This window comes from Hemicordylus capensis, chromosome 2 (assembly GCF_027244095.1).
Source record: "Hemicordylus capensis ecotype Gifberg chromosome 2, rHemCap1.1.pri, whole genome shotgun sequence".
NCBI lineage: Eukaryota > Metazoa > Chordata > Lepidosauria > Squamata > Cordylidae > Hemicordylus > Hemicordylus capensis.
This window is the reverse complement of record NC_069658.1, coordinates 283901199-283927892: the sequence shown is the minus strand read 5'-3', so window position 1 is coordinate 283927892 and position 26694 is coordinate 283901199. Positions and strand designations below refer to the sequence as shown.

The following is a 26694-nucleotide window of genomic DNA, read 5'->3' as shown; positions in this document are numbered from 1 at the left end:
ACTTCAAAAATTCTCAAAAAATCAGCCCTCTGCCCAATCCCCCTGAAATTGGTGTGGTAGCCTCCACCCATTAGGCACTACCACCCCACCCCACTCTTTTGGGGCAGATCCACTTTCTGCCCCCAAACTGCCCCAAAGTCACCAAAACTTCAAAAATTCTCAAAAAATCACCCCTTTGTCCAAACCCCCTGAAATTGGGGTGGTAGCCTGCACCCATTAGGCACTACCACCCCACCCCACTATTCTGCCCCAGGCCCCACTTTCTGCCCCAATATGCCCCAATCTGCCCCAAAGACATGAAAATTTCAGAAATTTACCAAAAATCAGCCCTTTGCCCAATCCCCCTGAAATTGGGGTGGTAGCCTGCACCCATTAGTCACTACCACCCCACCCCACTCCTTTTGCCCAGATCCCATGCTATGCCCCCAAGCTGCCCCAAAGTCACTAAAACTTTAAAAAATTGCCCAAAATCAACCATGAACCGAGTCACCCGAATTTTTTGTGCCCGAAATTCGGGTCATTCGGCTCGTGCCCGAAAAAATTCGGGGGACATCGGGGGTGATTCGGTTTGGCCCCGAATCACCCGAAATTGTTTGTTTCGGGCACAGATCGTTCTGTGCCCGAAATTTTTTGCACATCCCTAGTTAACGGAGCGCTCGCTCCATTAACTTCATTTAAGGAGAGGGTGGCTTAGGCGGGCTAGCTGTCTTGGGAGCACCGGGTTCTCCCGTGAGCCCACTAGTTCCCACAATCCATGGAAAGTGGACTAAGGAAGCTTAGCAAACTTTCTGTGGATCGTGGGAATAGCCTCAGTGTCTGTAATATTATGTCGAGTTCTTTTATACTCTTAAACATGTGTGCATAAGGTGTATGTGCACATAGATGGATGGATGGAGAGAGAGAGAGTGCCTATTCACAGAAGCCAGCTAGGGCAGCCAATCCTGGTTGGGCTGCTCTTGTGCAGTGCTGGGATCAAGCACCGATCCTGGTGCTGCCCTCCCGTCCAACCTGATGTTTTACTTTGGCCTATAGCTGGGGTTTAAGGGCACAAGTGCACCCTTAAACCCAGCAGCAGGATCGTGTGGCTGCTCAGGCTGTGTGCAACCCAAGCACGCACAGTCAGGTGCCTAGAGCACCCAACTCATGGGGGAATTCCCCTATGCACCGCCGTATTTGTGCCATGCCGTATGGGATTCCTGGAGGCCGGGACTCATTTTCCCGGCCTCCACTGATCCGTGCAGCCAGGAGTAGTGCAGATTGTGTGAGTGTGTCACGGTGGGCCGAAGAACTCTGAGATTGTCTTTGGGGAGGAAAGAAGGTAGGCATGTAGAGCATCCCACATCCTAGATGCTGGAGTTAAAAAAAACAAAAAACTGCCATGTGTTTTAACCTGCCATTTTCCCGGTCAAATTGAGTCACTGTTGGTGGGACAGCAGAGGGACAATCAGCAGGACTTTGGCTACTGAATGAATAATCTGCAACATTTAAAGCATTGAAGTGTTATAGCCCTTAAGGACAGCTCCACCTAAAACTTCCTTGAGCATTATGTTTCACTTTGTATCTTTATACATACTGTATGTCTATATATCTTGGTTTCATTCATTTTTCATTCATCCATCAAGGTGGATGTAAATTGAGTCACTGTTGGTGGGAATATTCAGATGACAGCCAGCAGATCCCTAAATTGGTAAAATCTCAGGGATATGTTAGGTCGTGAGACCCTGCACTCCCAGGTACCAAGTCCAGATACCAAGATTCTCCCCACAAAATTATACCAGCTTCCATCCCTAAAATTTGGAAGTAGGGTGGAGAATCCTGGGAACAACACAACAACAAATATTTATATACCACTTTTCAACAAAAATTTCCAAATCAGTTTACATAGAGAAAAATAATAAATAAGTAAGATGGCTCCCTGTCCCTTTGCTTATATTTCCTTTTAGCCAGCTCAGGTAGAGGACAGAGCAAATAACTGATTTGCCAGAAGAACTGCTTGTGTATTCCCACATGGGTATTGGTAAATTTCACTTTGTGCCACAATTTCAAGAATGTAGCCTAATTAGAACTGTTTAGAGGGAACAGCCAACCAATCAAGCTTCTAATACTTTCAAATTCAGCATGAGTTTAATAATTCTCATCATGGTCTATTATCTCACAGTGGGCCTGTAATAATTGAGGCTGTCTCTTAATTGCAATTTTCTGATGTGATGTGGAGAGATGAAAATGTAAATTTCAATATAGATTTGGAAACTGATGAAGAGGATCCTAGAAATTAAACAAGGAGAAGCCAGTTATTGTAATGACTCCTGCAGCTGAACGCTGCTATTTAGGTTATAATGTTACTATTCTGTGGTAATTGAAAAAGCAAAATCATTTTCAGTGACCTTTGTCTTTTTAATTATAATCCTAATATAAGCTTGAAAACTGCATATTTCGTTCACAGAGGTTGAAGTAAGTCAAGGGCAACTCTACAGAGGCTTTTGTATGGTTGTTGCCCTGCCTTCCATAGCTCCTGCACCAGGAGCCATGGAAGGCTGAAGTTACATGTTTATTTCCCCTTTTAAAAATCTAATAAAGGTAAAGTGTGCCATCAAGTCAATTTCGACTCCTGGCGCCCACAGAGCCCTGTGGTTTTCCCGTGCAGTTTGAGATGATGCCTTTCAGCATCTTCCTATATCTGATTTGAACAGGCAACATTCTGCTTGTTAGTCAAGCATTTCCCCACTGCACCACTTAAGGTAGAGTTAAATCTAATACTAAAGTTGAAAAACTGTTCACACCTTCATCTATCTATCTATCTATCTATCTATCTATCTATCTATCTATCTATCTATCTATCCATTCATTCATTCTATTTATATATCGCCCTTCCAAAAATCATTCAGGGTGGCTTACATCAAAATGAAAACAATTAAAATCAATTAGCAATTAAAATCAAAACTATAAAAACAGCATAAAATCAATTAGCAGTTAAAACATTTAAACAGTTAAAAACCCTGGAGGACTCTCATCATGACTGTAGCCTGTCACTTACGTTAGAAAAACAGCCCTGTGCAAAGTCTCAGTTGACATGACAAAAGGGCCAGTGCTAAATGTGCCGTTAATTGCTGGTGTGGCCTAGTGGTTCAGAGAATTAGTTGTGGCTCCCTTCCTGGTTGGTTCCTTTCCTGTGCACATGGCTGGGATCTTCTACTAATAGAACCGTAGGTAGGATTTTAGCTGTTCCACAGTCGCTCCATTCCAGGGGAATGTCTTTTCTCATTCCTCCCCATGAGAAGATAGCACCATGGGGTGATAGGCAGAGCTGGATAAGCTCTGAGGCATCTTCTTTGCTAGGGAGATTCCATAGGCTCTGTGAAGGTGGTCTTTGCCTTCCTCCTCCTCCCTCCCTCTCTCCTGCTCCTCCTTCTCTTTCTTCCTAAATGTGCAGTTTCTACTTGCTTTATAAAAAGAAAGAAGAGAGAAGAAAAGGTGTCTTAGTATTAGCTAGCTAGGTCTTGACTGTATTGTTCTAGAGTACCTAAGGCTCAACAGTTCAGCACTGTTAAAAGCCCAATTTGTTGGGAGAGTTGAGCACATGATTAAATCTCTCCCATAGAAATAAAAAAGATTTAAGCATTCTTAACTTTAGCTTGGTTGTACTTGTAGTATTTAGGCAAATGCTTCAAAAAGGAATGACAGTTTTTTATCTACTGGATTGTGCTTCTTCTTTTGTGGGCTTTATGTTTTGATCTTACCTGTTTCTTAGAAATGAGTTTTGTTAGCATGAATTTTTGTGGATCACTGATTCTGAATTTCTGTCTGAGTAACAGGAGCAACCTATGCACATTTATTCTGGAGAGCATTTTGCATAACAAACCACAGCATAGATCATTAACATGCCTTGAAATCAGCACCTGGAAAACCAAGGCTTACCCATTTATCACTCGAGCAGACCCTAATGCAATTATCCTGCAGTTTTAGGGAATAGTGATTTGTTATAGAAGCATTGTCCCTGAAGACCTAGATAGGGCTGAGACAAAGGTACCCACTGTTTTTGGTGAACACGTTTAGCAGTGTTTCAGTGTCCATACCTGCTGATTTTTCTGTAACTGATTTGAAAGGAAACATTGGCCGATATCCAGACTAACACTGCACCAACACACTAAGGTTTTCTGCCGCATGAGCGGGAAGGCAGTATTCCCACTGCAACCACCCATGCTAGTTGATTCTCAAGGACATCGTTTCAGAAAACATAGGCAACAGCAGAGAGAAGGGGGGTTCGATGGAAAACCCTGGCATGTAGGCACAGGATGTCGGTTATTACCCTCACTTTGAAGGGACTTGGTTCTAAGGAGTATCAGCATATAGCCAAATCTGATTGGCTGTGCAGCATTGTGATATGTTTACTATACGTTCCCTGACTGGCAGGGGTCACCCACACAAGTAATATAGGAAAGAAAAAAGCCTTAATCAGAAAGAAGTTGCCAAGGCAGAAGCTGATATGGGATACAATATCTATAAAGAGGATTCCAAAAGCTGAATATTCTCAAAATGAGAGAATTTTTAAAGTTCAATTCATCATTAAAATGGGGAGACTATTTGGTGTAGTGCTAGACTCGGGTCAAATGTTCAAAACCAGCAATTGGCAGGGATACTTACATTTTCCCACTAACCTACTTACCTGCCTACATAGTGGCATATATACATACACAAATACACACACACCACATCTGCATAGTCCTACAATGTAATTATCTGAAACATAATAAAAATAATATTAACTAGATTTTGACCATGTCTTGCTGAATTAAGCAGTTCAAATCAATAACTAGACCACAGCATAATGCTGTTCTGTCATGGTATGAATGGATTGTAAAATGGTCTTTTATGCTGTAAGTTATGCAGCCAACCACTTATGGGGAAAAAGAGAGGATTAAAGTGAATACACACACAAACACACACGTGTGTGTGTATGTGTGTGTGTGTGTGTGTGTGTGTGTGATATATATATATCACTGTGAAAATACTTTTGTCTAATTATCTACACACACACACCAATAACAATAACAACAACATCACCTGCAAGTGCTCTGTGGATATTCTTTTTAAACCACATCTAATGGAAGGCCATAAGTAAATTTAAAATAATAGCTCTTTACCTCTCTGTGTTTTGAAAAACGAATACAGTGTATAAATGATAATGCTCTGTGTGAGTACTCTTACATTGAACATGTGATGACAGTCAAGTATCTGGACAATTATTTGCTCCCACATAATAAATCTCTAATGCCATGTAAATTAAAATCATGTTTTCATTATGTATTTCAAGCACCCAGCCAGCCTCCAGGAAACATTGTGTGGAACATTACAGATTCCAGATTAGTGCTGAATTGGGAGCAGGTGCATGCAATGGAAAATGAGTCACAAGTAATTGGCTATAAGGTGAGTCCAAGCAAGGCAGCAATAGAATCTGAAATGTGTACTAGAAATAGCCATTTGCATATGTATTGGGACTATTTCTTTCCAACTACCCTACCCTACCTAGTCTTTTATAGTACATCTGTATTATAACATTTAGGGCTAAACAAAAAAACACGACAGATAAAATCTGAACTAATGTGGCATAGATTTAAAGCTTTCCAGTAGACTTAGTACCACTACATGTCAACCAGTGTTATCATAGCTATCTTAATTGTTTTATAAAACTTTGTATATGAATTGATGGAAGGTCATTAGCACAGTTCTGCTATCTGGCAATTTTTCAGCAATATGCCTAAATCTATCATATATGTAGGAAAGGAAGAGGGGAGGCACCCATGCAGAAACAACTGGAAAGACAACTTCTGAGTGCACTGGAAATATATTCTTCTTTATTCCAACACATTTTGAGAGAAACTCTTATTAGGTAGCATCCAGTCTAATCTTGCATTAAAATAAATGCTGTTGCACTAGCATAAAGATGTAGCTCATGGCCATTACACAAATAAATTAACCTCTTTTCCAGACTTGTTCTTGTCCTAGTGCAATGTATTTCACAAGCTCTTGCACACTCCATATATGTGTTTGTGTGTGCACGCGCATGCACGCAAATGGGAAATCCCTTGCACAACATGCATTCTTCTGAAACTGCATTTGCAAAAAGTCCTTCCACAAACCACTACAAGGAGAGAAGAGGAAGCTGCTGGTAGCCTTCCCTCCTCCCTGCCCCCCATGCTACTTCCAAAGCTTTCAGGGGTGGGTTTTGAAAGGGGATGGACCCCACCAAAGATGTGGGGCAAGGCAGCATTTGGCGCTCTGCCACAGGCACTGCAATGCCTTAAACTGCCCCTGAGTGCAGCTTAGAAGTTTTCTCTTCTTTTATAGAACGTATGTGACATATTCCACATACGAGTATATTTCCCTTTGTTTATCAGAAATATGCATAAATCTATCAGTTATGTAAGAAAGGAAGAGGGAAGGTACCCATGCAGAAACAATTGAAAACAACATAAGCCTTACCCAATGATCTCCATTTCGATTTTAATCTTTATCAAGTGGAGAAATATAATCGAAAGTACCATATACTTAGAAGCACTTGTATTATCTGGTCAAAAATGCTCCAAGCTTCCAAAAAGATATAAAAACCTCAGATACCATCTAAATAATGTAAAGCATTTTACCAAACTCAGCTATAACCATAATCTAGAGATTTGGAAAACGTTTTGAGCTTGAAATGTTTTGAGTTCAAAATGGGCCGTTTCAAATGTTCTGAGCTCAAAACAAAACACTCTTAAAATTAAGGGCCTGTTTCAGTCTCCAAACAAAATGACCCCGTTTCAAATAGAAACATTTCAAGTGTTTCAAGCACCATTTTGAGGGCTATTTTTCTGGGGAGAGCTGGTCTACCAATTGAGGTTAGCAGGTAGAACACATCCTCCATTCCAGAAGTCGCACAATGGCCTACTGCCACGTGAGGTGGGTAGACCAGTCCTCTAAGGCAAGCCAACACGCTAAGTCTGGGGCAGAGACCTGGTCTACCCACCTCATGCGGCAAGAAGATCAGTCATAAGAAAAGCCATGCTGGATCAGGCCCAAGGCCTATCTAGTCCAGCATCCTGTTTCACACAGTGATCTACCAGATGCCTCTGGGAATATATTCCCACAGAATATACTGGGAATATATTGCCACAGGCACACCCACAGCCCCTGGGAAGCTGACAGTCCTCCAATGTGGGCTAAAGCACTAAGTCCAGAGTGGAGGACTAGTCTATCCACCAACCCCTATTGGTAGACCAACTCTCCCAGGAAAAATAGCCCCTCAAAATGGCACTCAAAACACTTGGAATGTTGGGGGTTTATTTCATGGAAACAGCCATCTTGACTGCTGTTTTGACCAAACGTTTCAAGCATTTTGTGTTTTGTTTCAAGCTCGAAACGAAACACAAAATCCGTTTTTTTGCACATCCCTACCATATACCATGTAAATATTTTTAGCAGGGAGAGAGTAACTGGCCCTATCCACCACCAGCACAGTATCTCCAGTGACTGTTGCTGGTGTCTATTTTATGTTTCTTTTTAGATTGTGAGCCCTTTGGGGACAGGGTTCCAGCTTATTTGTTTGTTATTTCTCCGTATAAACCGCCCTGAGCCATTTTTGGAAGGGCGGTATAGAAATCGAATGATTGAATGAATGAATGAATAAATAAATAAATAAATAAATGCAATTATACGTAATATGAAGGGATCCTCAAAAAACCCACTATATAAGCACCTTATTTTAAATAACATGTTATCATGATGTAAAATTAAATGTGTATACCATATTTACATGGTAAAATGGTTGTAACTGAGTTTGCCTATAACTAATATTTGGTAGATTAAAATCAAACTGGAAGTCACTGAGTCACCATAGTGGACTTTTACAAAATGGATTGAATTGATTTCTATAAAAAAGATTGATTCATTCTTCCATCGGAATACATTAAGTTTATTCTCCTGTGTGGATTTCCAACAAGTGAACTGATCCATGATACCATTTTATGCTGTATGTATTTCCAACTCTGTGTACTTTGGATTTGGGAATTTAGTATATTTATACAAAGTATATTCTGTTACTATTTATTCTTTCACATTAGTGGTGCCTGTTATATTCTTTATTAAACGGTCTGAATATTATGGTGAGGATCTATTTGATCTATGCATATCTGATAGAGAGATCTCAGTATCCCTTGTTAGTCTTTACTCATGTCAGATTACCACCAGCTCATGTGTCATCTCTATCACCAGCTCATGTTTATGTTTTTCCATATTATTTATTTTTTATTACCACCTTCATGATAAATTATTGCATGCATATTTCATTCATTTTCCATGAGTAAGGCATTTGGAAAGTGTCAATATATGAGTTGCCGTCTTCTAAGCATCAGTAATGCTAATAATACACTTTTAGAGAATGCAGAATGGATTCCGTGGTAAGGGTATGTTCTATCTTGGTTTTCTGTGTCCACTTTATCTGTACTGTTTCCTTCATCAAGTGGCTCAAACTGAAATCTGAACTGCCACAGTCCAGAGTTCATGACCAAACTATGATACAAATCCCTTGGACGATTGCCAGAATCACTTCTAGTTCAATTGTATCCTGGTGAGGTTTATTGCAGTAGAACACAGCATGTTGTTATAGATTGCATAAATATTTAAAATGTAGCAAGAAATATGCAGTTAAGCTGCATGACAGAATAATTACTTCCTACATGTGGACTTTCTCTCAGCATAGCCCATAATTTCTCGAGTGTTTTATTTGCTTTAACATCCATGTGTCCTGCACCTATCTATTGTGTTAAGTGGTTGAGCCAGATAATGACAAGCTCCAAATTGAACAATAATTTATAGAGGACCCCATTACTGAAGAACTCAACAGAATATATTATACATTTGCTGTCATTATATATTCAGCCAATCTAGATTAAAGCTGGGATAAACATGCTTGATTAATGTTATCTATTCTCAGTGCTTCTGTGGGGATACTGGATAGAATTCTGCTATGTGCTGCCCCCTTCAATTTTAAAAAAAGAATCTGTATTTTGCTCTTTCCCCTAGAAATGAAGTTAAATAGGTCATAATGTATAAAATAATAGCACTGAAATCAGTTTGTTCTTTTTATATTGCAGGTTTTATACAGGACTAGCAGTCAAAACCAGCTCAGTGCCCTGATCACAAATAGAACATCTGCAGAACTTCTGCTCCCTTTAAATGATGACTACATTGTAGAAGTGAAAGCAGTGACTGATGGTGGAGATGGCATGAGCAGTGAACAGATTAAAATCCCTAAACTAGCAAGTATGTTTACTGAACACTGATGAGAGGAGAGGAGAGCTGGTCAGGAGAGGAGAGCTGGTCTTGTGGTAGCAAGCATGACTTGTCCCCTTAGCTAAGAAGGGTCCACCCTGGTTGCATATGAATGGGGGACTAAATGTATGAGCACTGTAAGATATTCCTCTCAAGGGATGGAGCCGCTCTGGGAAGAGCAGAAGGTTCCAAGTTCCCTCCTTGGTATCTCCAAGATAGGGCTGAGAGAGATTCCTGCCTGCAACCTTGAAGAAGCCGCTGCCAGTCTGTGAAGACAATACTGAGCTAGATAGACCAATGACTCAGTATATGGCAGCTTCCTATGCTCTTGTATACAGTATGGAGTATATACATTTCTGCTTGTAGTGCACAAAAAGCAGGGTGAGAGTTGATTTAAGACATGATTCTAATTTAACAGAAAGAAGAAAAGGCATGTTCACAAAACAGGTTGGTGGTAGACAAGTACATACAGTATTACAGGTTTCCAAGTTGCTAGATCAACATCCTAAACCAAGAACCTGACTCCACAGTAAGAATAAAAATCTTAATCTGACTTGACAATATTTCTTACAGGAGAATCTCGTTATACACGGATTCTATATCTGCAGTTTCATGTATTCACGGGTATTCTGACTGACACCCAGAGGCTCTACACATGATCAAGGTGTAGAGCCTCAAGGGGTCTGGCGGGGAGAGTGGGCTTAGCCTGCTTTCCCCGCACATGAGCAGTTGCCCATTGCTGGGCAGCCGGATCGGACACCCAGACGAGTGACAGCTTCAGTCAGGCATGGCTGCACCTGGCCGTGGCTAGCTGGGGAGCTCCAGGGGAAGGAGGAAGGGGAGCGCCATTGCTCTGCACCCTGGCCCCTGGAGCTCCAAGAAAGCACCGAGCAAGTGCACAGTGCCTTCCTTGGGTCCCCCGTCCCCCCTCCCTTTCCCCCCACCCCTAAGTAGCCCCAGATGACACATGATCAAAATAACAGAGCTAATGGAGTGCTTTAAAAACAAATTAAATCCATGCTATTGGGGGGGCATTTCTGGATGCTAGGAAACCTGCAGAACATAGTAGCACCCTTTATTTGTCCCAGTTGGGGGTGGGGGTTAGGGTTTTGTTGTTTTTAATCTGGGAACCTAACCCCCGCATTCCCATAGACTCAATAACTCATTATCCATGGTTTCGTTATCTGCGGTACTGTACCGAAACAGAACTCCCGCGGATGAGGTCCACCTGTACTGCTTTTGAAAACTTGACTGGCAGAAATCCAGGAAGCTAACAAAATACAGAGACCCTGAATGCGGATCACCCAAAGTTGAAATGAGGGCAGGAACTGGCTGCAAGTTTCTAGACCACAAGAGGCATATCCTTCCTAAGTGATGTAATGACCTTAGCCAACAATTCCCAGCTAGGTTTCACAAGCTAGAGTGGGCCTGGGACCAATCAGTACCTTCTCAATTTCATACACTGAACAGCTCTAAACTGATTAAGATGAACAAGATGAGGCTTAAGCTGCTAACATTCAGAGAGCCCTTCTCACAACCAGTGAGAAAGGGCAATAGGGTTAGAGGGGAGGAAAGCCTGAGGAGCTTACCTCCCCACAGATGTGCAGTTTCCTTTCCTTGGGCAGGCAGATTGCCCACCCAAATGAGCATCAACTGCTGCCAGTAGCTCCAAGAGTCGGGGTGCCAGGACACATTGCCCCAAGTTGCCCCACCCCCCCGAGCTCCAATAATGCACCGCCCCTCCCTGAGAGTGCTGCAGTCTGCAGTTTAAAAAAACGAGGTCAAGGGAGCACTTGCTCCCTTAACCTTGTTTTAGAGGGAGGCTCCATAGACAGGTTTTCTGCTTCAGTGCCACCGGGATTGGGCACGATCCCAGTGGTACACGTGCAAAACCAGGCTGGGCTTCCTGCCCCGTTTTGCACATACATGTGAATAGCCTCAGATTCTGTATCTGAACCCAGTATTGGCAAATCTGGGCAAATCAAAAGTCAGTTTTGGAAAGCTGATACGCACCAGGCCAATAACAGCATCTCTTGACTTAACTTTGCAGATGCAGTAGCAACCAGGAAGTTGCCACTGCCACCATCAGTCTGCTTTTGTCTAAAGTTCTTAGTCATCTAGGGCTTCACAGCTTCTCTCATGTCTTGAAGTACCTTCAACTGGCAACTCACAATTATAAGTGGAAGTTGTTTACTTTTACATGGCTACATGGACAAAAGGAGAATAATCGCCTAATGCAAGCAAAGTCTGCCTCTTCTAAGAGATGTATGATTTGTGCTAGGAAGGCCAGATGATCATGAGTAGTAAATTGAAGTTGATGATTGAAGGCCTTGACCAGTGCGAGCCTCATGGAAAATGTACAGGAGACTTTGGTCCTTAAATATGTTTTATAAACTGTGCTGTACCCTAGCAGCCAGATACAAGTGATTCTCATTGGCTTTGCACTTCATTTGAGCTAGGTTTAATGAACTTCTGAGACAGTTTTCACATACAGCCTCACCCAGGTTAGGGAAGCCAGCCTGCGTTTGGCTGTGCATGATAACTGCTGGGATTGGGCACGGTTCTGGCAGGGCAGCACTGCCTAGCCCAACTTTGTGGCCCAGCTTTTAGCCTTGCTTCACGGCACCAGCACACTATTCACTGAGGCTCCCGAATCATGTGTCTCCTCAGGCTGCATTCCCTTGCCTGTCCAGTCGTGTGAATGGCCCCTAAGTGTTGCAAAATTCAGGCAAACCACTAAGCTCTGCTTAGCAAAGGACAAAGAAAAATCCAGTGTATTCCTGAACTTTAATTGCTTCAGAAATAGAGATAAACTGGCATACGTGAGAGACTACATATGTGCCAGACATTTAGAAACACTCAGTTATTTTACTTTGGTCTCCTCAATGTATACATCTAACTTTTACCAGAAGTTATTGGACATTTCTGTTTTGGAACTTGAGTCCATATTGATTATTTCAGAAAGTGGAAGAAAACCCTGTGTGGGCTAGCTATACTGATGTCATAACAAGAGGAATAATTGCCATTCTTCATGTCCCTACGCATGACAAATTTCATTCAATTGAACTAATAAATTACCATGTAAATTAGACAGCGGTATGTGTAGGAATCAGATTTTAATTTTTTTGGTTGCTTGCTTTCTCAGAATTGGAGATATAGCCGAAAGACAATTCAAAACTAATTTGTGCCTGTTGTTTTCAGAGATATGTCAGTAATTCAGTTCTATAGAATCATAGAAGGTTAGAGTTGGAAAGGACCTTAGAAGTGTTCTAGTTCAACCCCCTGCTTGGAGCAGAAAACTGCTACAGCACAGCTGGCAGCTGGCAGCATACCTGACAGCACACTTCAATTTCAAACAGGCTCTCTTTGAAAACCTCTAGTGAAGAAACCACCATTGTGCAAGGCAGGTTGTCCCACTGTCAAACAGCCCTTACAGTTAGAAAATGCCTCCTAATCTCTAGCCTAAATCTACTTCCATAAAATTTCAAGCCATTGGTTCTAATTGTGCCTTTAGGAGCAACAGCAAAGATTGCCCCCAGCATGTAAGCACCTGTGCTGTTTTAGTCTGGCACACAGCTGCAGCACATGCGCTTCCTTTACTGCATGCACACTGCGTTACAATGTCTGCCATCAATTCTGAGTGATGTCTGACTGCATTGCACTGGTGCAACAGTGCCAACCTCCAGACTAATGCTGCTCCATTGTGTGGGGCGGGGGGTCTCCCCTTCCCTCTGAAGCCCACTGGGCCACCCCTCAAAAAATATGTCCGTGAGGGTTTTGCAGCTCTCAAGAATAGATAGATAGATAGATAGATAAATCTTTATTGTCATTGTCCTGTGCAGAACAACGAGATTGAAAAGAATCTACAACCACTACTACAGGACCTAACAAGAATAATCTAAACATATACCCATACGCCCCCCTCCCATCAACCCACTAAAAACCCACTAAAAAACTCTAAAAACTAAATACAAAAAAAAATCACTCCTCCCCTCTTTTGTGATGGTGCAGCATTAGTCTAGGTGTCAGCACTGTTGCACCAGTCCACTGCTAGTCTGGATATCACCAACTGTCTTTAGAGGTAACAAATGGGAACCGTGTCTTTGCAAATTGGGCTCTCTCACTGGCTCCAGTGAGACAAATAACTGCACACAGTCTGAGACCCTCTTTATGTTTTTCTTTGCCAGCATGGCTGCTATTTCCTCACAGTTGTTCTCACACCAATCTGTAAATGTGTTCAGGCAGCATGGCTGATCCCAGTAGCATGTTTATGAATCTGCAGTAGTTTCACTTTCTGCACTGTTGCTGATGTGGCTTCTGGATCCTCTGCATTTACTCCCACTCCTGTGTGCGTAACTGTAGAGCATGAGTGTGAGTAATTGTAGAGGATTCAGCAGGTACATCACTAAGCAGCATGTAAAGGGGGTCTGTATGAGCGAAGATGTGCAGGAAAACATTTTGTATGAAACAAGGCATGACTGAGGGGAAAACCCTAATAAGAGCCCAGAGAAAGTGAGTGGGGATGTGGGATATTTTTAAAGATGAAGAATTGTTTCTTAGCTAATCTTCTATTTTCCTTACTTGTTGCAGGTATGGATGCAAGAGGTTCTGGGGCAGCAATTTTAGATATCTACTGTATATCCAGCTTTATGCCTATAACACCATTCTTGATCTTCAAAGCAGTATTGTGGTGATACATTTTCAGAGAAATGCCAAGGCCAGCTGAATTATTTGCTTGTAAAGGGTTTTTTTTTAAAAAAAACAACAACAAAACTGTTGGTTCTGCATGGTTTTCCTGCCACTCCAATTTTAAACACTTTCTATGACTTTCGCTATTTCAGTAACAAATCAAAAAAATCATACACATATTGAATTATTCCTTCTAAAGGAATATAAAATGCCTTAAAATGTAATGAACCAAAGGAGTTTACACATTACATGCTTCAGAGATGACAAAAATAATAGGACAAGCATTGCACAAACTTTGAGAGTTCCATTTCCCAAGCAATGTGGAATTTATTCTGTGCAGTTTGCTACAGGATCATTCTAATATACACAAAGGTAACAAAATCATTTTTCATGAGAATCTTTTTATCTTTTCAAAAAGCCTCACAATCCTGAACTGGATTCAGATAAACTTGCAGACTGGCTTTTTTGTTTAATGACTCAATTAGACATCAGTTGAAGTTGAGGGGGACCTACTTCACTGCACAATTTATCTTTTCTCCCCATTTGCCCCATCTGCATGATTGTCCATTTGCTTGTGCTCATTTCCTTAAGTCTTTTTCTTCTTTATATTTATTAACCCAAGAGGCAAGTCTCACAATCGATGAGACTCGCCTACAGCAGGTTTGCAGGGAGAGCGGACTTAGCCCCTTCTCCCTGCAGACAACCGGAGGGGAAGCCCTGGGCATCCGCATCGGCCGCCCACATGACTGCCGGCTCCATCACGGAGCCGGCAGCGGCTTGGGAGTTCGGGGGCTGCGTGGCCCCCGGAAGTTCCAGCTTGCTATGCGCAAGCGCACAGAGCATCCTGGAGAGACTCTCGAACTGGGAGGCTGCTTTTTAGCTTCCCAGTCGGGGGGTCTCCTCTTGAGTTGCCGTGCTGCGCAGCCACGCTGCAGCAACACACGATCCGGAAACCCCGGTTAGCGGAGCTCTCACTCCGCTAACCTGGGATAAGGGGAGGGCTTCGCAAGCGGGTTACCCGCTTTGAGGCAACCGGGCCTGTGAGCCTGGTAGTTCTCAAGTTCTGCTAAAATTGGGCTAGGCTCCCCTAGTCCGATTTTAGCCAATCATGAGAATAGCCTCCAAGTTTTCTTTTAGGAGGGAAGGAATTCCTCCAGATGCTGGACTGGTACAGTCTCCTACTTGAAACAAAATATGTCTCCTCAGCATTGTACTTTTAAATATTAAGAAGCCCACTATTTGTTTTCACATTGGAGCATTGAATGACACCTTGAGGCTCTACCCATGCTCGATGTGTAGAGCCTGCAGGGCTTATGCAGGGAAAGCGGGCTTGACCCGCTCTCCCCACACATGATCAAACATTGGACGGCTGGATCCTGGATGGTTGGATAAGCCACCCACACTACCATCACATTTGTGGTTGGGGGTCTACTCGTTTGTCACCACAGTGCAGAGGCACACTATGGTGGCACACAATCCATAAAATGCGATTAGCAGAGCACTTGCTCCACTAACCTCATTTTAGGGGAGGGGTTCATAGGCAGGCTAACCACCGTTGAACCACCAGGCTTGCCCGCAAGCCCGGTGGTTCTCATGATGGGGTGGGCCCAGTTTCCTCTCCATCGTGAGAATTGCCTCCTTAGCCATCTGCATTTCTGTAGGTGTCATTCTCCTTCTTCTCTCCGTACTCTATGGCTCTTGTCAGAAGTTTCAGCTTTTCATCCTTAGACATACAGCAAGCAGATCTCCCAGTGTCAGGGTGCCTATTGCCCTGGAAATCCTGGTATTATGTGGCTTCCAAACTTTATACTCAGCAAGTGTCTCAAATCATTTACCACAGGAGAGCTGTTCTTGGTAGCATCCACGCAGCAATTCTGAACATGTGCACTAGCTCATAGTCCTGAGCTGGTCTCTTTACTGTTCAACAAAAGCATCACAACATCCTAACATGATGCAAAGGAGACTCTAGAGGGGGACAGGTGCCCCCCCAACAAATAGTCCCCCCCTCAATTCCTCCCAATTCTCTTTCAGAACTCAAATATGTCGGACACAGCTCGCTCACCCATAAAAGCATTTTCCCTGTCTTTGCCCCTCTTGATTTTTTTTCCTGTTGCTGCTGCTGAAGTGACAAAAATGCTTTTAGGCCCATGAATTTACACTTTTCTTAGTATGCGAAAAGGCTGTAAAATATCCTAACTCAGCTCAGTTTTAGCTATGCCTCATGCTTTCTTTGTTACTTTCTATTGCTGTTCCAGCTCTTTATATTTGAGACTATTTTCTATATATCATACTTATCTTTAAAAAAAAAAAAAAAAAGCAAATGAAGTGCCCAGAATAGAACATCACAGTTTTAGGTGCAATGCACCAGAGCCTTATAGCAGGGATATATTATCTCCCTAAATTACATGTGATGTGTCTGAATATGCAGCCCTAAATTTGTTGCCCTTCTATATATCATTTCTATATTTTGTGTCTCATTCATTGGACTCCTTTGATTATTGATCCTGCTGCAGTTTTTCCAACCCACTCTTTAAATCTTTTATTATAACAGGTCCACTGTTATTTTCAGATATATGAATACTTTTCTCCATGACATTAACTGGATTGTTTTAAATCAATATTTTCATAGCAGTGGTTGTGTAAAAATATATCTTTGGTACATTTGGTTTTCTGCACTTTCAGTGTTTACACAGACATGTTTAATCCCAGAATTCTAATTGTATACTCTCGTGCTTTCTGACTCACAGAGACAAAACAGGTTTCAGCTCTAGAATAAGTCCTGTGCAATTCAAATATTGCTCTAGATTTTGTTATGCATCCAAATCTAAAATGAAAATTCACTCATTTTCTAGGTGTCTTGGGAAGATTTGTACATAATGTATATAATATAATAATATAAATGGCTACTTGCTCTTCAACATGGCAAAGTACTGATGCTTCCAAACAGTTATAAATGGGTGGGAACAAACTTTCCTCCTTCGTGTATTTCATACTCATGCAATGAGAAGTGAATCTTCCATTCCTGTTACAAGAAAGTTCTACATCATGTTCCTGTACTACCATTTTCATGACCATCCTGTTGAATTTAAACTTTAATTCTGTTATCTCAATGAGATGTGTATGGAGTACTTTGTTTCATATTGAAACGTTTCTCAGTTTTTCCTTCAACTTCTAGCTGTGTGTGTATATCCTATGGTTATCTGTATGTAGTTTTTTTATTCTAATAAAATATTTATAACATTGAAAAATTCTAGTGTTCCATTGATATGCTACTGTCTCTATCATTTTGCGGGGGGTGTTACCATGTTTAGGCAGATCTTTGTAGACACTACACCTATGTCTTTCTATGCTTTTAGATCAAACTGGGGTTATTTACTCAAAACCAAACTTGCTAGTGCAGTTAACAAATGGATAGCAGCCGTAAAGGCTCCCCACTCAAGCAGTGTGGAGACCTTGCAGGGGGTTTGTAGGGAGAGCAGGCTTGACCCACTCTCCCCACACACAAGCAGTCAGCTTGCCCTGGGCAGCTGGATCGGCCACCCAAACAATTACTGGCTCTGTTATGGAATGGTAGGGGCGGCGGGGATCAGAAGTCCCAGAATGACCTGTGCGAGTGCATGGGGCATTCTGGGGAGCCCCCCGCCCAACACTGGGAGGCTTATTGTAGCCTCCCTGTCGGGGGTCTCCTCATGAGTTGTGGCAGCGTGGAGCCACACCATGGTGACACACAGCCGGGTAAATGGAGGTAGTGGAGCGTTTGCTCTGCTAACCCCGTGGTGGGGGTGATTAAGAGGGCCTGCCACTGGGAGCCACATGGCTCCCAGCAGCTCACACGTGCGTTGGGAACCGGGCTGGGCTCCCTTAGCCCGGGTTCCACAGTGTGTGAGAATAGCCTCACAGGCAAGACCACGGTACCCCAGAGATGCAAACAGACTCAGAGGTAAGACTTTTGAAAATAAAGAAATGGAGTTTATTTTTGGCCAGTTCGCACAATCTAGCAATTGTAGTTATGCCACTATAGTGCCACCAGTCACCCATGCCTTCACATGGAGGGTTTGAAACCAAAGAGTTTTTCCTTTCAAAAGGTTCCAAAGGCAAGAAAACGTGAAATGCAAAATAGACATGTTTGTCTCCAGATTATTTAAACCAGAGTACTTTTATTTCAGCCGGGGATTACTGTGATTAAGGGAGCGATGGGGTTTCTTTGTTACCAAGGGTTCTCACCAACACATGTGTTACACATGAAACCCACTCACTTGAGATCCTTGAACTTTGGCATTACAAGAGAAGCACATTACAAAAGAAGGCAAGAGAGAGAAAATAGAGTAAGCACACATTATTCTGGCATTCTACGCAGAATAGCTTAATAAAGGGAATAAAGAAGCAAACATTCATTAATATTATAGGGAAATTATAAGCATAAACCAAGTATTAGTTTGGTTTACATCAATAACCTTTGCAATATAAAATGGAAACAGGTTAACATCCTATAAGGAGCAATGACCTGGCTAAAATGGTAAGTGTGGAGTGGTAGAGAGAGAGAGAAACAGGAAGACTATTCGATCCCCTATCAACCAGCAAGATTTCAGGCTACCAGGTGTCTTTTCACTATATGCAGGTAACGAGCTGAGATGAGGAACACCCTCTGTAAGGGAGTGCTCCTAATCCCAGCTTGTTACAATACCTGTATAAAAGACACCTGTCCATAGAAGCAAGCAATCACTCAGCTTCCAAACTCACCACCATGCCCAAAACCAAAGAGCTGTCGAAGGATGTCAGGGACAAGGTTGTAGACCTGCACAAGGCTGGACTGGGCTACAAGACTATCGCCAAGCAGCTTGGTGAGAAGGTGACTACAGTTGGCACGATAACTCGCAAATGGAAGAAACACAAAACAACTGTCAATCTCCCTCAGTCTGGGGCTCCATGCAAGATCTCACCTCATGGAGTTGCAATGATCATGAGAACGGTGACAAAGCAGCCCAGAACTACACGGGGGGAACTTGTCAATGATCTCAGGGCAGCTGGAACCATAGTCACCAAGAAAACAATTGGTAACACACTATGCCGTGAAGGACTGAAATCTTGCAGTGCCCACAAGGTCCCCCTGCTCAAGGCAGCACATGTACAGGCCCGTCTGCAGTTTGCCAGTGCACATCTGAATGATCCAGAGGAGAACTGGGCGAAAGTGTTGTGGTCAGATGAGACCAAAATCAAGCTCTTTGGCATCAACTCAACTCGCCGTGTGTGGAGGAGAAGGAATGCTGCCTATGAGCCCAAGAACACCATCCCCACTGTCAAACATGGAGGTGGACACATTATGCTTTGGGGGTGTTTTTCTGCTAAGGGGACAGGACACCTTCACCGCATCGAAGGGACGATGGACGGGACCATGTACCGTCAGATCTTGGGTGAGCACCTCCTTCCCTCAGCCAGGGCATTGAGAATGGGTCGTGGATGGGTATTCCAGCATGACAATGACCCAAAACACACAGCCAAGGCAACAAAGGAGTGGCTCAAGAAGAAGCACATGAAGGTCCTGGAGTGGCCCAGCCAGTCTCCAGACCTTAATCCCATAGAAAATCTGTGGAGGGAGCTGAAGGTTCGGGTTGCCAAACATCAGCCTCGAAACCTTTCTGACTTGGAGAGGATCTGCAAAGAGGAGTGGGACAACATCCCTCCTGGGTTGTGTGCAAACCTGGTGGCCAACTACAAGAAACGTCTGACCTCTGTGATTGCCAACAAGGGTTTTGCCACCAAGTACTAAGACATCTTTTGTGAAGGGATCAAATACTTATTTCCCTCACTACAATGCAAATCCATCGCTGACTTTTGGGCACTGGGCTTTTGAGGGTTTGGTTGTTGTTATTCTGTCTCTCACAGCTACAGTAAACCTACCATTCCAATTATAGCCTGGTCATTTCTGTGTCAGAGGGCAAACAGACAAAATCAGCAGGGGATCAAATACTTATTTCCCTCACTGTAAAGGTTCATGAAGCATGAGACACCTAATGCAAGGGATCCTAGCATTGGTCCTTGTGGTCAGGGGATAAACAAGAGGATACACACATACACACACACTAAGCAGAAAAAGCAAGAGCGAGAGCCTGGCTGGGAAAGGGAATGGCTTAAGCCAATCCTTTGCTCATAAACTTGCTTCTTTTGAGAGACTGGTCCAACATACCCTGCGTTCAGTTCACACTATCATGAACTCCGCAGATGTTTTTTCAGAAGCATCTTTTACATGTTCAGTCAACTAAGCATTCATAGGCTTCCCTCATTACACAACTCAGTCAGGTACTTCCAAAGGGTATTTGGGGCACAGGACTGAATAACCCTGCCGGATGATACAGTTTAAAATTAGGAGGGAAATTAAAGGTTTAAAGAGGGAGGGAATGCTCAATGGTTTACAACCACAGACTGGTCAACGATTTTGCTAGAGTGGCAAAGAGCCTAGAAAGGCAGCTGAGCTGTTGAATGGATGATTGACAGGCAGTTGAGATGCTAAATTATGGGCCAGGGGAAACATTAAGGGGAGAGAGAGAGAGAAATGAGCCAAATCAAAGTTGTACTGGAGCATACTGGGCAATTTGCAGGCTCCTGGGGACAGGAAGCAACTCAGAAATGATGGGGGACATTGAAGAGGGGAAAAGGAGAGAGAATGTTCTGTGCCAAAAAGGCCAGGGAAAGAATGGCAGTTTTGATCCCACAGAAGATGGAACGTGAGAAGTGGATAGCAAAGTCCTGTTTACAGGTTATGTTCAACACTTGTGCAATGAGTGTACAGTGTGCATAGGTACAGTTATTCACATGAACAGCAGTACATGTCCTATTTATATCATGCATTTAAGGGACCTGTACCAGGTTCACTTTTAAAATGAACACTGGTACACAGTACAGTCATTTACACAAAAAACAGGTATTGCTGTACAGGCATCTGAATGCAGAGACAACAGAATGGGGCTCAAGAAAAAGATCCATGGTAATGGCTTTTAGTGAAAATGGGGATGGGGTAAATATTACCTCTCCTAGTCTGCAGCATAGCAAGCAAAAACATTCAGGCAAACATGGTTAGTAGAAACAACATGAGGAAGGCAGCCTGGAAACTCCAACACAGCAAAATCCTATTGCTGCTCCTAGAGTTCTTAAAAGCCTAAGTTTTCTGATTTTCCCCTTGTACCCCTACAACTGGGATTCATTAATGTAAAATCCTAAAGATTCAAGATATCTTCTGCCCTCCTGATAGTGAAAGGAGCAGAAAACTTGGTGAGCTCTTGGAACAAAGGTTATCTGCCCATCTGGTTATTTGGCAAATCTAATCAAATTGATGGTGACTTTTTGTTGGGGGAAGGGGTCCTCTTTATTAGTTCCAACAGCCCAGATTAAACTGACATAAAGACTAGGCCATTCTTTTGTTATCTGTTCCTGTAAAAGCATGCTCTAAAGGTGAGCAAAAGATGTCTTGAGGATAACTTCAAGTTTAAGCAGTTTCCCCATATATATCCTCTCAAAGAGAGAGATTAGTGGGGGAGGGGAAGGAAATAGGAAACAAAAAACCTAAGTCATCCACATGTTTGTGCAAAGTCCCCCATTGTTCCACTGTCACATTAGGAAAAGCAAAGAGACTTTCATAAATGCACATGGGGACAATTTCTCAAAACCTTGGATGCTTATCTAGGCTTCCTTAGTGAGAAGATCAGTAATGGTGGACAACTCCTCTGAATGACCACTTGTCCTGCACCCCTGGCAAAAGAAGTGACATGTTTCAGTAATTCCTTTACAAATATAATGATTTTTAACATATAAAAACAGAAAAATAAATGGTTTTCTTCCCTTCCTGCTTGACAAGCACCTGATTTGCACTTCATTGAAGTAGTGAGAACCCTGCCTAATCACTGCAAAACACGTGCATGCATATGACTGAGAACCATATTCTCAAGCCAAATGTGAAGGAAACAAAATCCATTCTTGGCTTTTCTGACTCCTGATAGAATTGGATTGGGAGTTACTGGGCAACATCACTAGGAAATATAACCTTCATGTCCTGCCAGTTGCTACCAAGCCCAGCATTTAGTCCAATAAAAGGGCTAATTATGAACCAAATGCGATTACATGGTCTCCACATGTCCGCTGCGATGCTGATTCAAGAGCTGGAAGAAAGGCCAGGTGTATTTCCAGCATTCACTGACAAGTTGGCATGATAGGAAATCTAAAGACAATCTGAATTCCAGTTTATAAATAACTGGGGGGAAAGCCTTTTGAAAGTAATAACACTGAGGCCTGGTTCAGACATAATACCAAACTGGAGTTCAACGGGGCAGAGATTGGAACTCCAGTACGTTCAAACACATGACCCGTGGTTTGACGGCAAAAGCAACCTCCGGTTTGCCTTGCCAAACTCCAAACTGAACCTTCATTTGGCATAAAGGTTCACCACCAAGACCTCCAGTTTGGCATCTGAAGCATTACATCCAACTCTGGATGCCTAACCGCAGTATCACACTGATTTTCAAACCTTCCCCTTGGGGGTTATTGGACCCTAGGCTTAATCATGAGAAGAATTTCTATGAGGAGTGGGGGGGCACTCTGAGGAGCTTTTGTTGCATTCTGCAACCCTTCTTGTCTTAGAGCACCAATTTCAAATGTGCAAGATGGTATTTGAGTACTTGCCACCAATTATCTCATAGACCACTCTCTCGTGAGAGTGCCAGGCTGTTGGGGCTCGGTAACTGAGGAAGGATGTTCTATGGAGGAAAGGCGCAGGGATGGTTAATCAGCGAGTGCTGTCTCAGTCTTGGCTACTGCTGCAAAGTAACTGTTAAACCATGCGCCTTGTCAGCCTGTCACCCATGTGCCCATGTGCATCCTTGCCCATGCCTCCAAAAGGTGACCCCACAATAACTGGGCCGCTGAAACTGGGTCTCCCCTCACCCATGAATCCCCGTGCCAGGAGATCTGCATATGGCATAACACCAGACTGAGTTCAAGAATTTTGAATGGGATCAAAGGTCTGTCCCAGAACCTGGTGTCTCTCCCTTCTGCACACATGGGCAGGCTCTGACACATGGCACATCAAAATCCTCTATGGGTGCATACAAGGGGTGGTTGCAGTACTCAAGCTCACTCTTTTTCCAGTACCCCCCACAAGTGACCCCTATGAAGGGATTAACTCAATCTGTGAGCACTCAGTCCTGAGGGACACCTGGGGAAAATACTCCTTTGTCCTCCCCAGTAGACAGCCCCTCTCGTAGGAGGGATAGCCAATATGAGCAGGGCACCCCATCTCTGGGAAGGGAGAAAATGGTGGGGAGGGAGTTGTTCCTGGCCATATTTAAAAGGCAGCCCCAATCATTGGATTCTGGAGCAACCAAGTTCTATTTTTTTCACTGAGAGTTTGGGGAAGAGTGGCACATCCCCTTCCCCTTTGGGGTGTTGCACTCTGAAGTATTACTTATGAGCAAGGCCAGTCATCAAAGTCAGTAGTACTCCAGTCCTAGGGGAGTGCATAAGTCCTGTGAAGACAGATTTGTCTGACCCAGGACAGACGACTCGTTTACGAGAGTGCCAGGCCATGGGGATACCCCTGTACAACTCATGAAAAGAACCATCAGAGGGGAGGTGAAAGAAATGCTGAACAAATTTAGTCATGACTCACAGCAAAACATCCCCTTTTCCCATGGATCGCTCCCTCATGGTAGCGACAAGCCACTGGGGCTCTATATCAAGCCAGGTTGCTAGATGGAGGAAAGCTGTGAGGAGGTAAAACCTGGAGACTGCTTTCCTTGTCATGGTGACTGCCACCAAGTTTTTGTCAAGGCATGCCCCTGCCAGACCAAGCCCTTGAATTTTTAACGGGTTTAAAGGTCTGTCCCAGTGTCTCCCATCAACAAGCATGTGACCAGGCTATGGCACATGGAGCATCTGGATCTCCTTTGGGTGTGTGCAAGTCTTCACAGGGAATGAGGGTGGGGAGGTTGCAGAGAACCTATTTTATTATGGAGGGTTGAGGGCCCCACACAAGTGGGGGGGGGGCTTGGGTGGTGGGTTGGTTCAACGCATAAGCCTTTAGTCCATGGGCTGACCAGTGCATTGCTCACAGCTGCATTGGTCTTCCCAGTAGACTGGCCCTCTCATGAAAGGGCGCATCCATCAGCAACAAGCTGCCGATGGAGCAGAATGTACGTTGGTTCTCCATGGACGGCTTTGGAGGGATGACCCCTCTCAACATCATCCTAGGTGCCCAGCATTCTTTGCCCTCCCTCATCTACATATCCCCTCCTAGGAAGTCTCAATGTTCCCCCCCCCGAGTAAGAGAGGAATATCCCCCCTGAGCCCCCTAACCCCACCCTGAATTCGTGCTTGTGTGGGACTATCAGGATGCAGGGCTTTGGGGGGGTCGACGCTGCCTGAAATATTGCCATGGCATGACATTTAAAGGGATTTAAATTCCCTTTCCCTGCCAAGGGTGGTGCACTCCAAGAATGCACAATCATGTTCAGCACACCCTCTTCAGGATTGTGGCTAATCGCAGCTGCTCTGCTGACTTGCCGAAGCTTTGGCCACAGTCTGGAGTTTGGCCTGGCTGCAGTTTGTCAGACGTCTGTGGTGTAATCTTCAGGTCCACTAGGTTGTGGAACGAGCTCCCTGTGGATATGAGGACTGACGTTGTTGGAGGCCTTCAAGAGAGCCTTAAAGACCTATATTTTTAGCCTCACTTTTAATGATATCCAGTTTTAATGTTATCTGGTTTTAATTGGAATTTTAATCAGTTTTTAATTGACTTTTTATTTTAATTGTTATGTATTATTTATTTTAGTGTAAACCGTCCTGAGCCACTTTAGGAAATGTGGTATATATAAAAAATAAAATAAAATGTGTGAGGTATTTCTTTGTGAGATATGTATTGGCAGTGTCAGCTTTTTAAGCTCATGTAGAAAAGGTGCTGCTTATTTGTTGCTAAAAGATGCCAGGAAGGGTTGGGAGCATTCTGAAGTCCAATTGCTAGTGAGTCCACCTTGTTTTTCTTACAAAGCTCATGTATTCTTAAGAGCTGCAAGAAAAGCAGGAAGTCAATAGGTGCACCTTAGCAGGAAGCAGTATTTTTGCCAGCTAAAACATCACTTGTTGGATTTCTGAAACAATATGTTCCCAAGTGAACTGCTGCAATTAAATAATGTGAATATTTATTTATTTATTTATTTAACATATTTTATACCACCCAAAACTTGTGTCTCTGGGCAGTTTACAACAAAATAAAAACAGAAGAAGTAAAACATTAGTTAAAACAGAAAATTTAACCCATTACAACAATTTTAAAATTTAAAAATAATATTTAAAAACAGCATTAAAATCATTAAAACAATATTAATTAAAAGCCTGGGTGAACAAATGCATCTTTAAAAGCTGTCAGAGATGGGAAGGCTCTTATTTCAGTAGATGTTAAACAACATCGGAGACAATACGGAGCCCTGAGGGTCACCATACAAAAGTTCAGATTCTGAAGAAAAGCATTCTCCAAGGGACTGCCGACTATGGCAGTTTCCACCCCATAGCCTGCCCGAAAGCCAGTTTGAAATGGGTCAAGATAATCAGATTCCTCCAAGACTATCTAGAGCTGGGAAGCCACCACCCTCTCAATTACCTTGCCCAGCCACGGAAGGTTGGAGACAGGCCTGCAGTTGCTCGACTCTGAGGGATCCAAGGTAGGCTTCTTCAAAAGCGGCCTAATAATTGCCTCCTTGAGATGAGGAGGCAATTTAAAATTTTTAACTTTTTATTTTTATTTTAACTAAGGTTTTACTTTCTGTTTTTATTTTGTTGTAAACCGCCCAGAGATGTAAGTTTTGAGTGGTATACAAATACATTAAATAAATAAATAAATAAATATCCATTAAGTACCTGGAATTTATACTGACTGAATGAGAGTTCTGGTTCGAAGTTGACAGTAGGGCCTTAAACACAATCATATGGGGGTGGTTTGGAGAGGGGTGAAGAGCTCCTACCTGTTTCCCACAAGTGAGCAAACCCTCCGCTGGGATCTGCAAACTCAATACCCAGCCAATCACGGCAGCCAGAGTTTCCATTGCGGCAAACACGAGCTGGATGGGGGAGGGCCTCTGGGGATCAGCAAAACCTTCCCATCATGTTTTGTGCTGCCAGGAGACTGGCAGCCCTCATTGCATCAACAGCCATCCCCTGATTGCCTACGAAGAGGCAGGAGGCAGGCCCAGTCCTACGGAAGGCATTGCTAGCAAAGGACCATAGAGTACACCGTGTAGCAATAGCAATAGCACTTACATTTATATACCGCTTTATAACCGGAGCTCTCTAAGCGGTTTACAATGATTTAGCATATTGCCCCCAATATTCTGGGTACTCAGTTTACCGACCTCGGAAGGATGGAAGGCTGAGTCAACCTTGAGCCCCTTGGTCAGGATCGAACTTGTAACCTTCTGGTTACAGGGCGGCAGTTTTACCACTGCGCCACCAGGGGCTCCATGTAGAGTGGCACATTCACAGTGCTCTTTGACAAACATGGCCACTCACTCTCAGGGACTCTAGAAATGACAAATGTACTCATACAATCAAGTCACCAAGATCAGATGGCTCCTATTTTTGTCCTACCACAATGAAAAACAAGTTACAGGATCTGGGCTATCGACATTTAAGCAAGCTGGGTTGGAGGGGGTTGTTTGGGTT

General features: G+C 43.2%; 1 protein-coding gene across 5 annotated transcripts in view; it reads left to right on the top strand.

Moving 5' to 3' along the window:
• CNTN3 (contactin 3) overlaps positions 1-17243 on the top strand; it is a 397708-nt gene extending 380465 nt beyond the window's left edge. For all 5 annotated transcript variants that reach the window (XM_053297700.1, XM_053297698.1, XM_053297696.1 and 2 more), the window contains 3 exons: positions 5312-5424; positions 9129-9297; positions 13897-17243. In XM_053297700.1, the coding sequence (XP_053153675.1) occupies positions 5312-5424; positions 9129-9297; positions 13897-14000 (386 nt within the window). In that variant the 3' untranslated portion in view covers positions 14001-17243. The remainder of the gene's footprint in view (positions 1-5311; positions 5425-9128; positions 9298-13896) is intronic.
• Positions 17244-26694: the final 9451 nt, after the last annotated feature.